The sequence below is a fragment of the Akebia trifoliata genome, chromosome 11 (genome assembly GCF_017979445.1).
Source record: "Akebia trifoliata isolate Shusen 1 chromosome 11, ASM1797944v1, whole genome shotgun sequence".
In the NCBI taxonomy this organism is placed as follows: domain Eukaryota; kingdom Viridiplantae; phylum Streptophyta; class Magnoliopsida; order Ranunculales; family Lardizabalaceae; genus Akebia; species Akebia trifoliata.
Window position 1 is genome coordinate 13,200,303 of NC_141385.1, and position 12,809 is coordinate 13,213,111.

Consider the following 12,809-nt stretch of genomic DNA (forward strand, 5'->3'; position numbering starts at 1 on the left):
ATTCATATTGGAGGATTATTATGAGCTGATGAAGTTGAATCTATCGACGAAGTTAGTGTGATTAATAAACATGTGAAAAAAATAAACAACAAAAGACCACCAAGGATTTGTTTTTTTTATGCATTAATAGGATGTAATATATTGCAGTTTATAATAATTTTAATTTTAATAGTTGTGTTAGTTATGCTGTTATTTTTTAGATAGATATATTTAAATTGCATGTATGAGATTTGCTTAAATATGAAAATACATATATATATCATGACTTTGTATGTTTCAGACATATCTTTTATATATATGGTAATTTAATGGGTGATATGTAAAAACATCCAATTTTTAAGGGAGGTGCTGTCAATTTTTTTTAAATTTTGAGTATACTTGGATTTAAATACACATTATATTAATATTTATAGTTAAAATGTAAAAAACAGTATAGTTTGAAGACATATAATGATACTAGAAGACAAAAAATAATAATAATAATTAGTAGAATATAAGTGTATTTTGGTCTTTTTTCCAAAAGTCATGAGAAGTCAGTATGATTTTCAAACAGACTTTCAGCATAAAAATACTTCTGCCAGTACTTTACAGAGTTATTTGCCAAACGCCTTTTCAGTACAGAAGTACTTCTCTAACTCCTTTACAGAGTATTCCAGCTCCTACTCTTTGCAACAATAGTTCTACTTCTGGTATGCAAACAACACCTTAGAGTCCAACCAAATCTATCTTACTCACACTAATAGTTGTGGGAACAAACACATTGGGCTATGTGCCATTTAGATTAAAGGTTTGGTTAGGAGCGCAATGTGACTTATACTCCAACCAAAATACGTAGACATTGTTCCCAATATCACTTAAACTCCTACCAAAACATGCCACGTAGACATTATCCCTATGTTGTAAGAATGGGGACATCGTTCTAGATCTTGACTTGATCGGTTAGATGTTAAAAGACAACGTGGGCGTGGATCCTCTACAATACTTTTTTCTTGAAGTTACCTGTAGTGATATTTTCTCAGTTTTTAGGCATAAATGAGATTTGAAAAAAAAAAAAAAAAACTCTTATTTTTTAATTAATATCAATGGTTTTAAAATGGACGGTCAATGAAAATGATTAGGTTCAAACAATGCTAGAATTTCCAAATGGATATTTTTTTTTTTCAAAAACAAGAAGAACCCATTCTTTTTGCCAAACCATCAAATTTTAGGACCTTAAATTCAAAATAAAATGATAACAAAACTTTTCACTCCATTCCAACATATATTTGATATCATGTATACGCTACCAATAAAGGTAAATAAATTAAAACCGAATTCAATCTTTATTGAATTTGATTTTGGAAGCCCTATGAGATAAATCATTATGATTTCTATTAATATTTCTTCTATCTCAAGATTTCAAATTGACAAAAATTATTTAAGAAAAGATATAAATAATCATCATTTAAAAAATGAGCTGTGATAATCTGACTACCCCACGTAGCACACTCAATCGACTCTCCTGATGTAACAACTTTGGGACTGTAGATATGTACACCTCAGGATACATTTTTATGGGGAAGTGCAGTTTTGTATCGTGAGCAATTATTCAAAAGATTATCAAATTGGAAAGAGAAAACAATAATCAATTTTCTCTCACAAGATTTTAATCAAATTAGTAAGTTCGAAACTTCTGAAAATGAAACATTAATTTCTGACAAATCTATTTCTGAAAAATCAATAGAAGAATACCTAAATAATCTTGATTTAAATAAGATATTAAAGTAAAAAAAAAAAAAAAATCCATACCCACAAGTAATAAAATTATTATCGAAGACCAACTCCTGTTGACCTTCAATTTGAAGAAGCAAAAAATCTTAAAATTCATTTTGATGGAAATGTAATCTATGAATGGAATATAAATGGTCTATCTTAATTTCAAATCTTAGATATTTCAAATCAAATATTTATATATGCTAATGCTTGCTATATATTCAAACAAAAACCTCCTAATTCTTTTTAGTGTTTGATTTTTTTATTCTTTAACTATTTTGTAGTTTAAGGTCAGAACATAATTTTAGACCAGTAGTATTTATTGTTGTATTACTTCACCATAAGAAAAATAATGATAATTTAAGAGTCCATATTTTTCTTTTAAATTTTGTTTTACTTTTTCTACAATAAATTTTTCTTTCCAAAATGGTTCATTAATTACTTTGAGATAATGTATATTACGTTATTAAAAATACATCTTTATACCATCTAAAATCTGTTAAGACATGACATTTGAGATTAATTAGTTGTTCCCTAATTTTTTTCTTCAATGTCTTGAATTTTTTCTATATTTATTATTAGAGTTAGAACTTGATCACCTTATTCTTCATTTTCAATTTTTATTAGTTCACCTTGTTCATCTCATTTGACTGCATTTAAAATTTCGTCTCTTAGATTTTGAGATAAATAGTCATGCCACCAACCATATAATTGGCTAGAGAATCCAATGGCAATGGCGGCTAAAACAATATTCTTTTGGGAGTGTTTGTACATATAGCAAGTATTTATTCAAATAAGCTATCTATATTCCATTTATGGATTACATTTTCATCAAAATGAATTTTAGGATTTGTTGGTTCTTCAAATTGAAGGTCAACATGAGTTGATCTTCGATAATAATTTTTTCTTTGTGGGTATGAATTTTTGGCCTAAATGACTTATTTAAATCAGAATTATTTACGCATTCTTCTTTCAAATTTTTAAAAATAGAATTGTTAGAAATTAATTCTTTTAAAAATTAATAATTTATTAGAATCTTGTGAGAGAACATTGATTGTTATTTTCTCTTTCTAATTTGATAATCTTTTGATTAATTCTTCAAGGAAATCAGAATATATTATTTTAGGAGGGATTAGTGTTTCACAGATAATTTTTTTTGGAAAAAGTGCAATTTTTTAGAAGTAGTTTTAGATGTTGAAGCTTGTAAGATTTTAGGGGGTATTGAAGAAAATCCAATCTTAATTCCCAATGGATTTAGATAAACATTTTATAAAATTATTTTGTTCAATTACATGAGATAAATCCTTTTAGTTTGCAGGGTTTTTCTGGATAACCTTTAATTTGAGATTTTACATTAGTTACAAGAATGCCATCGAACAATGACAACAAAATTATCAATTTTCTTTTATTAAAATACAAATAATAATTTTTTAAGGTATTTATGAAATAAATATGGTTGTTGAGAATGCTAAAATCATATGTTCTATAATTATACAATAATATTTTTTTATAGAAGGAAAGAGTTTTGTAACACAAGTGTCACGATCTTCTAGGCCCAACAACGACAAGACTATGTCGTGCTTTAGTGGTTACCCAACTAACACAAGCCTTATGTGCCCAAACAAGCTTGCCACCCAGTAATGCGCTTATAGTGGCATGAATGTACATAAGCTACACTGAGGGCCATAACCCAACTATCGTGAGACAACTTGAGGCTCACATGACATATATTGGGCACTTGACAAGGTCACACTGCCATATTGAGTCCATCTCTAGGTATTTAGGGCACACCATTGCACGTATTATACTACAATCAATGTGATAGAAACTACTAACCTATGTACTAGAGTAGTCTGAAGGCACGCTCATGCCACCTGGTTTGGATAGCCAAATAATTCTCCCATAAGGACAATTTGAGGGTAAGTATGGTACATGACCTCAAGGCCCATATGAGAATTGCAATATCATTCTATGATATTATGTCCAAATGCCCATGGGAACTCAAGCCGATCCTCCCCTGGGATCTCCTTGAGCCGATCCTTAGTTTATCCAAGGAATGTCCATGTGAGAGGGCCTTGGAGATGGTCTCAGTCATGGAGATAAAGTGGGTAAGTCCCATATACTATGACTTATTGATTGTAACCTGATTTTTGGAGGTAACATCAAAACTTGAAATTAATCATATTAGACTTTTATTTCTTTTATACAATTTTAATTACAGTCGTGATTTCTGGACTCAAGTTTTTTCACTTGGTCCTCTACTCGACTAACATGAAAAGGGCACAAATCATAGATTGTTTTCTTTGGGATACAAAAGGAAAGAGATCTATGATTCTGTGCTCTTGCCACACCAGCTAAGTAGAGGACCGAGTTAAAAAATATTAGCCTTTTAGTTAAAAGTTGTCAATTGCATTGAATTCGTGCCAATGCAAGCTCTGTAAGAACACCCTCGATTAATTCTAGTTTGATACCACCGTTACAAGTTATGTTTTGTTTTGAACTCAAAAAGGGCTAAAGTTGAGATTAAGATCCTATGTGAATGAAGACATCAAATCGTGATTTCAAAACTCGTCCGAAATCGAGATGTATCGCCCGAGTTATCTCGATATCATGCATGAATGAGACGAACACACAACTCAATTTTTAGAAGGAGATTTACCCCATCTTCATTTTTCAAATTTTTGGAGAAGGCGTCCTAAAGATATTGGAAAACTCGTCTAAGACGCGAAACCGAACTTTAAAACCATTGATCAAAGGCACATGCCTTATTTAACCATACTACATAGTATACTCTTAGGGGTACTTCCGTCATTTCACGATATTCCTCCATGCCTCAATTACTCAACTCAACTTGACTAGAACTCGCGTGGACTTCCCTCTTGTAGTTGCCGAAGATTTCTTTCTTGGATTCTTCTTTCTGACCTTCATTAATGGATGATGATCTCTCAACTCTTCAAAAGCTTCTTGTTTTTCAGAATCTGAGGTTTGTGATCTATTCTAACCTCAATCGAATCTTAAATTCATAGTTTAATCTGCAAAACTCTCCATTTCAAAACTTTTGTTTCAGATCTCTACATTTTTTTTTTTAAATTTAGATTTTACACCCTACATGTTTCAATATTTTGGTTTGAATTTCTAGTTTCAGTTAAATCGAGCTGATTGAAGTTAGGGTTTTTATGTTGTAGAAGCAAGTAAGATTGGCTGAAGGAACTGGAGATTTTCTTGGACTCCTAGGTTAGTAATCTAATATCATTTTCGTTAAATTTTAATTCTTAAACTCATAGTTAGATCTTTAAACCCAAATTTATAATTTTTGGCTTTGAATCTCTCTGTATCAGTTCAATCGAATGGATTGAATTAAAGATTTCATTTAGCGAAAGGAAGTACGTTTATACAGAAGAAATGAAGAATTATAGCGTTTTGACGGCGTTTCTTGTACTCTCCTTAGTTGTTATATTTAGCTTTGGTGCTGAATTAGAGGTAAAAAAATGAATAAGAATGAAGAAATTTGAATGGGATTTTGTGAAGTATGTAATTTAGTAAATTAGTGTAAATTTTTTTCACTAATCATGTTTTATTATAGGTAAAGAAGACGGATCTCACCAAAGGAATCGATCAAAATAATTCCTCACGGTTGAAAGATAAATTAATTGTGAAACCAAGTGAACCGAAATCAGTTCCAAAAGTTGATCGAATAAAGAAGGGTAGTGGTGATCAAGGGGGAATAAAAAATGATCCTTTGGTGGGAAGTTCGAGTGAGGAATCAGGTTCAAATGAAAGTTCTAAAGTGGGTACAAATAAGGAGGATGATTCAAGTAAAAAGTCACAGGTGAATAAAGAAGACAAAACAAAATTAATTGATGGATCAGAGTCTGGTAAAAGGGGGCCTAAAGAGAAGGGAACAAAGGAAGAAGGGGATTCCGTCCTTTCGAAACCGATGAATAAAGAAGAGGGTGCTTGGGGTGAAGAATGTCATTCGTCCAATAAGTGCACAGATGAGAAGAACGAGTTGATTGCTTGTTTAAGAGTTCCAGGAAATGGTGACTGTCTCATCCTTTTTTTAAGTTTGAGTAATTTGTCTTTTTGTTACTAATTTTACTTTTTACTGGTTGTTTATTATTATGAAATATAGTTGCATTACTTATTTCGAAGGTCTAGTTTTGAGTAGTTTCAATTTGTGTATAACTGGTGACAATAGTCTTTAGATTCTCTTTCCCATCTCTGTTCTGAATTCTTTAACCAACTAGCAAGAAAAATAGAAAGTTTTATGAATTTCTTATTTAAAGTAAGAGTGTCGTAAGTAACTATGTTTAATATAATAACTGTGGTTCTTACTAGCATTAAAATGTTCATCAATGGTTGCATTGTTAAGAAATTCATGTGAGTGGTGGATTCACCACCACAAAGCACTAGAACAATTTTGAATAAAACACTTCGTTTCCATTTTTGTATATACTTTAGAGTTGTTTTTGAGCTCAAAAGACTCTTTCTGTTTCATTTTTGCAAGTTCGATGTAACACAAACAACGAATCCAACTCCTGCCCAACCCCTCTGCACTTATCATTCTCATCAATCACAATGATGGGCCCTACCAAACAAACAACCTAAGGTGAATGAATGTGTGCTCTTGAATTTCTCATCTTTCTTGCCAGCCCGAAGTCTCTATGGTGGTCCTCATTTAATAATTTTTTGAAGAAAACTCTCCACCTTTTTTTAATCTCTTCATATCATACTAATACTCTTTCATCTTTGCTTTTAATGCACCTAGCATTATGTAAATTTCTAGTTTTCATTTCCCTGATTCTTGGCTTTCTCACCTTCTCTAACATCCAACATGTAATATAGATCTTCACATTCCCTACTTTTAGCTTTATTTACCGCTCTCCTCACATATTTTTTTTTGTAAGTTTTCTTCAGATCTTCTTGTCTGCCATGACTTGTAGTGGATCATTTTATTTAATAATCTCTTGAACATCAACATGTCATCACTAAGTTTGGTTCTATGTGTGATTTTTTCCCTTAGACTTCCTAAGTATCTCTTTCACTACTCTCTTAGTGCCTTTAGCTAATTAATATATTGTCTAATGGAAGAAAAAAACAAACAAACAGATCAAACTTCGAACAGAAATATTCATTTAGATCAAAATATCTTGGAAGTCATTTTACCAGTTTAGTGTGGCAAAATTGTAAACATAGTGACATTTAGTAGAAAAATATTAATAAACCAAAGCAATTTCATTAATCAACGGAAAAGGATGCAAGCAGAGAGGGAGCGGAAAGCAAAAGTTGAGAAGACCAATTGAGAGTACCCAAGGCAAACAACAAGAAATAAAAAAATAAAGCTCAGAACAGGCACATAGACAAAACAAAAATATAAAAATAAATACATACAAGAAATCTCACACTTTTATCTCTCAACTCGAGAAAGCTCACATTCTCAACTCACGAAATAACAGTCCCATCAAAAAGCAAAGTTTTCCCTTGAAATCCTCTGATGCTTACACGATAGAAACATGATTCCTTTGGTCTGCATGATAATGTGGTCCGGTCCTTCCTCCTTCCCTTCAAAAGCTACAACATTATGCTCTCACCAACATACCACGAATGGAAGAAGTCTTGAAATTATTCTACCTTTGAACTTAAATTGTCTATAAGGAAAATTAAAGAAGAAACCCAAAACAGAGGCAAAGATAGTCTAGCACAAGATGTGACCCGATAGAGCTTGCTTCAGGACAATTAAGGGGGGAGGTGATTAACATTGCCTCTTTTTTATACATGACACAAATATCTACGATGATACTTTTCCGGTCAATAAAGTGATGGATGTTACAGAAATTTCAATGCCTCAAAAAAAAAAAAGAAAAAAAAGAAAAGAAATGCTTTAGATAGAAGATTAAGCTCCCCCAGTGAGAGCTCCCAGAAATGGTTGAGACAAGAGTGGGTGAGAACCAAAGAGAAAGCTTTGATCAAAAAAGTTTCCCATTCTGAATCTTAAACTATCTTCGTTTTCCTTCCAACCTAGGGGAAACTGAAAAGGCTGAAATTTTCTCCAACAATCAAGCGATTGATTACATTTCCAATTCTTTGTTGTTCCTCCCAAATTCAAAATTTCAATAGGGTGCATCCCCCACATTTCCAACTTTGCGAAAAATGCACTATACCTTCTTTTTAGATTGAGAGAACATAAGAGGAAACTATGATCTAAGTGAAGGATCACCAATTTGCCTTTCCTCCCAAATGTCTTACCCAATTTTCTCTCTCCACCTTAAACCTGATGCCATCATTAAAAGCCTCCCTGCCATCTAAGATTCCCTCCCATAAACCTCAGCCATAAGGGGTCCTCACCCGAGCATTCCCTGCCTGAATTCATCACTCCCAAAATTTTCCACAATAATTCTTCTCCAGAAGGTATAAGACTCCTCCTTAAATTTCCAGAATTATTTCCCCAATAATGTTTGATTTACTAACTTTAACCTTCGTAACCCCAACCCTCCACCCCCTAAGGGATACATATCTTTTCCCATTTGACGATATGATATTTAGGTTCCTCAACCTTATCATTCCATAAGAATTTCCTCTCTCTTCTTTTCAAAACTTTAATCTCCTGTGGTTGAACTGAAGTATTTTCTTATATGTAATGGAGATGACTAAACCTTTATATATAAGAATGGAGAGACAATAAATTTTAATAGAAAATATTGTAAGTAATCAATTGCCAACTCAACAATAACTATAGCACACTTCTACAAAGAGAGGGTCATAAATTTATTGAGGATTTCAATATGTGTAATTGGTTATGGTTAGTCACGTGTCTGAACTTCGAATCAGGGATTGGAGCAATAATTCAACGTGTTCTATTATTCCATGACAGTGGTAATTGGGAATTCTATTGGTATTATTTATTTATTAAATTGGTTGCAAATGATAACAATCTGGATGAAGTGGATATTTTATATTTACATTAGGTTCATGTTCATCTGGATAAGAATGCATTAATGTTTAAAATTGCAACAAAAAAAATTTAGATTATGCTGATTTTTTTATTTAATTATGGTTTTTGGTTTCCAGAATCTCCAGATCTTTCACTTTTGATTCAGAACAAGGGTACAAGTCCACTCACAGTTAAAATCTCGGCTCCCGATTTTGTCCATCTAGAGAAAACAGCTGTTGAACTCCAAGAGAAAGCAGATAAAAAGGTATATACAGAAAACTCTTATCTAATTGTTCAAAAGCATTACTGGAGAGATCCTATTCATGGTAACTTATTCATTCCAAGCCTACTGGCTGGTCCTTACTGATAAATTATTGGAGTTTTAGACTTCTCTCATCTCAGATTCACACACCTCCACAGTCCAGAAGATTCAGCAACAACTATTGCTCCCTTTCAAATGCTTAATTCGTAAGTACTGAGGCTAGTTTTAAGGGAAAAAGGCTAGCCAGTTGGGCCGTGCTTACCAGGCTTGAGCATTCAAGAGGCCAACAAGCCTGCCTGTAGAGTGTAGATAGACTAGAGCAAGCCAGTAGCTGCAAAGCTCGTAGAGCCGGCCTGACCCCATCAAAGTGGTATCATAGAGTTTTTCTTTTTTTCTTGGAAGTAAGTAGGAACTGAACCTAGGAGTTCACAGCTGCAATGCCAAAATGGCACTGAGCTGAGACATTTGGCTTTAGTGCGGCCATTGTGTTGGCCAAGTCAATATCATTTGTGTCATTTGCTACAGAATCTACAAGAAATATATCTAATAACCAATATGTCCAGGAATGCTCCACATTCTATGTTTGGTAAGCAAATTTGAACTACTTATTACAACACTTTAAAACCCACCACCCCTTTTGCACAGTTCCCCTATAGAAGAGCTGTAATATCTTGGATTAGTCAAGACTTGCTATTGCATCGAGAGCTGCAATGGGCCTTGTAAGAAGTTAACTCATATAAAAGAATCTACTCGTTTTAGGGATGTGGATGCAAACCAACTGGATCTGAACATCCAATTAGGAAAGACACCATACTCAGATTTAGATCTATGACAGGATTCACTTTCATAGTTGGTGCCTTGGAAAGTGTACTGGTGTTCTAAATGAATGCTAGAATGAGGAAAATTTTGACTTGAAAAGTGTACCATTTCAAATGATGAGATATTGTTAGTCTGTACTTCAGGATTTTAAGAGGATATTTATTGGTTCATTTCCAAGATATGCTTTTGAAGGTAACTTAGACAATGGATCACCTTGTCACTAGTTTGGATCTGGGTTTATAAAAAAAAAAAAAAAACTACATTTTAAAGGAAAAAAAAAATCAAGTCCATGTAATCCTGAAACTTCTGTTATGGTAAAACTTAATAACTTACTTTTTCTATATCTATTTGTCTTATGGGAGACCCTTTTTTTAGGGTGCTGTACACCTATCTTAACTGAAATATTTGTTTGACATAAATTTGATCTATCAATAACTATACTGATGTGCCGTGGAAGAACATTCTCAGAAATAAATACCACTTTGTTTTGAACTTTACACATTTTTTTGTCCTTGGGGTGCTATCTCAGTTGCATGAGATGAGAGAAGATAAACGTGCAATAATGATGGGGAGTTTTGGTCTTATATTTAAGTGGAACTTCTTTGAAGCATGAGTACTGGAATGATATTTCACAATTTAGCATATATATCTCTTGTAAACTGCATATCATCCTAATTAGTGATTTTTAGATGAATTTAGAATTGCTTGGCCTAGTAAAACATTGGGCACATGATCCCTTAAATTTGTGTGTTAAGTTTAAACTTTTCTCTTCAATTCCTTGCTGACTATATTCCCGTAGAGAATTTCCATTTTATGATTCAAAATTAAAACAAACTTGTTTGATGAACATCTCTCTGCCAAACACCAATGTCGAGCTTAACCAACCATTGATGTTTGCATGTGTAAAGTGCACTAATTTTAGCAGTCCCATGTCCTGTGCTCTAGTACCTATATGCCAATCCTCTGTGGGTAGTAGTTATAGCAAGGCAAGCATTCATATCTGGTTGCAGCATATATTACCATGTTTGTGACAGATCTACCTCATTTATCAATCCATATTTACCCCAAGTCTTTGGGATAAGGCTTTGTTGTTATTCCACTTTCTTTTTCTTTCCTTTTTGAAAAAAAATATTTTGCTTTCTTCTCCATCTTATTTATAGGGCTGCTACTGACACCCCAACTTTTACTTACACCCAACTTCTTAAATTATTTATCACAACCTAATTAAAGATTAAAACACATCATTCAAACATTACAAAAGTTTAGATCAAGTTATTACCTCAAAATTGCAAAGCATTATAACACATTCAAACAACTTCAACAGTTGTCTACAACTTCAACAGGGGATACACATTGTTCCTATATTTGATTTTATCCAAAATCAGATGGATTGATTTTGTCCGATTATTTTGGTTATTGATTGATGGGCTTTGTGGACTAACCAACTTGAGAGTTGGTTCACAGATTCTGCAGTTCGGATACAATATTTGATTGGAGACTAGGGACATCTCGAGTAATATAATTGCTTTGCTTGATAGTAGTAAAGTTCTTAAAATAATTAAGATATCTGTTTGAATCCATGGAATTTGGTTTTGAACAATGCAGCTGAAGGTTTCCATTGGAAAGGACAACAACAAGAACACATTGATTGTTTTGACGGCCAAAAATGGTGACTGCAGCATCGATTTCGGGGATCTGCTCTTACACAATTCGGGTCAGAAAAAAATTGATTACACCGCCAAGTCCACGTACACTAATTTCCTAAAGAAATCTCCCTCGATTGCGTACATATCCATAGCTGCAGTACTGCTAATAGCTTCAGCTTTGATGTGTGCCAGATTATGGCGGAAGCACCACCGTAGCGATAGCTCTAAATATCAAAAGCTTGAAACAGAGTTGCCGATATGTGGTGGAGGAAAAACAGAACCGGAGGTAACAGATGGATGGGACAATAGTTGGGGCGACAGTTGGGATGACGAGGAAGCGCCCAGAACACCTTCGAAACCTGTTACACCGAGCTTATCTTCCAAAGGCCTTGCATCAAGACGGCTTCCCAAGGATGGATGGAAAGATTAGTTGCATGGTCTGTGATTTCAGGGAATTCGTTTTCAAGGAAATATGAATTTTTTGGAAGATTGATTCCTTTGATTGCGTTTAGGAACATGCCAGGAAAATTGTTGGTTTTTAGTTTTAGGGATAGGGTGTAACATTTGGAGGTGGGAAAGTCATTTTTCTTGGGGTAGGGTAGGGTAGGGTGGGATGGGAGAACATTTTCCTGCCCAGGGTGGAAAATTTCTTGGGGGTAGGAAAATGAATTTCAGAAAAATGTGTTGAACATACACCTGGAAATTTCATTTTCCAAGGGCAATCAAAGAGAGTAAATCAGAAAGGATAAGAAAATAGATGTTTTTTATTTTTATTTTTTATAATTCCATATCAGTCAGTTTTTTGTTCATGGAAGTGTCAGTTTCTGGACTTATGGTGGTGTAACGTTAAATAACTATTTTTCATTTTTATTTATTTATTAAGTATTGCTTTGTCACCCTCCCATTCCTTGTTTTTATGATTTATTTATCTTTAGTCTGATTTAAAATAATAATAATAATAATAATAATAATAATAATAATAATGTAATAGAAATAATGGTGGTTATTTCTTTTAGTGTATAAAAAAGAATTGTGAAAATAATACCTGGTACTTGATCATTATTTTGAAAATTGCCAATATTTTTTCAAAAAAATATCAAATTTGAGACGCCTCAGTTTGTTTCCACACTGATGACATGCACTCTTGACCTAAGGTCTTTTCTTATAGACTAATGATAAATAATCTAAATATATCATCTTCAAGCTCTTTAACCTTTGGTGAATAATTTTTAATCCATTCAACTGTATTTTCAATCTCACTTTGACCTTTTGTAGAAAGCCCTTGAATTTTCTATTTGGAAGTCCATCATCTTTTATTTCTCCAAAATTCCTATCTCTTGTCCTCCAGGTTTGAAGATTGTTGTAGATACAGTAAATAGGTTTGAAGATTGTTGAAGAT

The 12,809-nt window shown here is 33.1% G+C and overlaps 1 protein-coding gene across 2 annotated transcripts; it reads left to right on the plus strand.

Moving 5' to 3' along the window:
* Nucleotides 1-4,578: 4,578 nt before the first annotated feature.
* LOC147390985 (uncharacterized) lies at nucleotides 4,579-12,306 on the plus strand. Of its 2 annotated transcripts, none has more exons than XM_086458860.1 (6): nucleotides 4,579-4,735; nucleotides 4,938-4,986; nucleotides 5,091-5,232; nucleotides 5,336-5,792; nucleotides 8,821-8,948; nucleotides 11,370-12,306. In XM_086458860.1, exons 3-6 carry the CDS (start codon nucleotides 5,155-5,157, stop codon nucleotides 11,838-11,840), a joined length of 1,134 nt encoding a protein of 377 aa, XP_086314986.1. In that variant the 5' UTR covers nucleotides 4,579-4,735; nucleotides 4,938-4,986; nucleotides 5,091-5,154; the 3' UTR covers nucleotides 11,841-12,306. The 2 variants fall into 2 exon arrangements, with proteins under 2 accessions (XP_086314986.1, XP_086314988.1); XM_086458862.1 differs by having other exon boundaries at nucleotides 4,582-4,735; nucleotides 4,892-4,986.
* The last annotated feature ends 503 nt before the right edge of the window (nucleotides 12,307-12,809 follow it).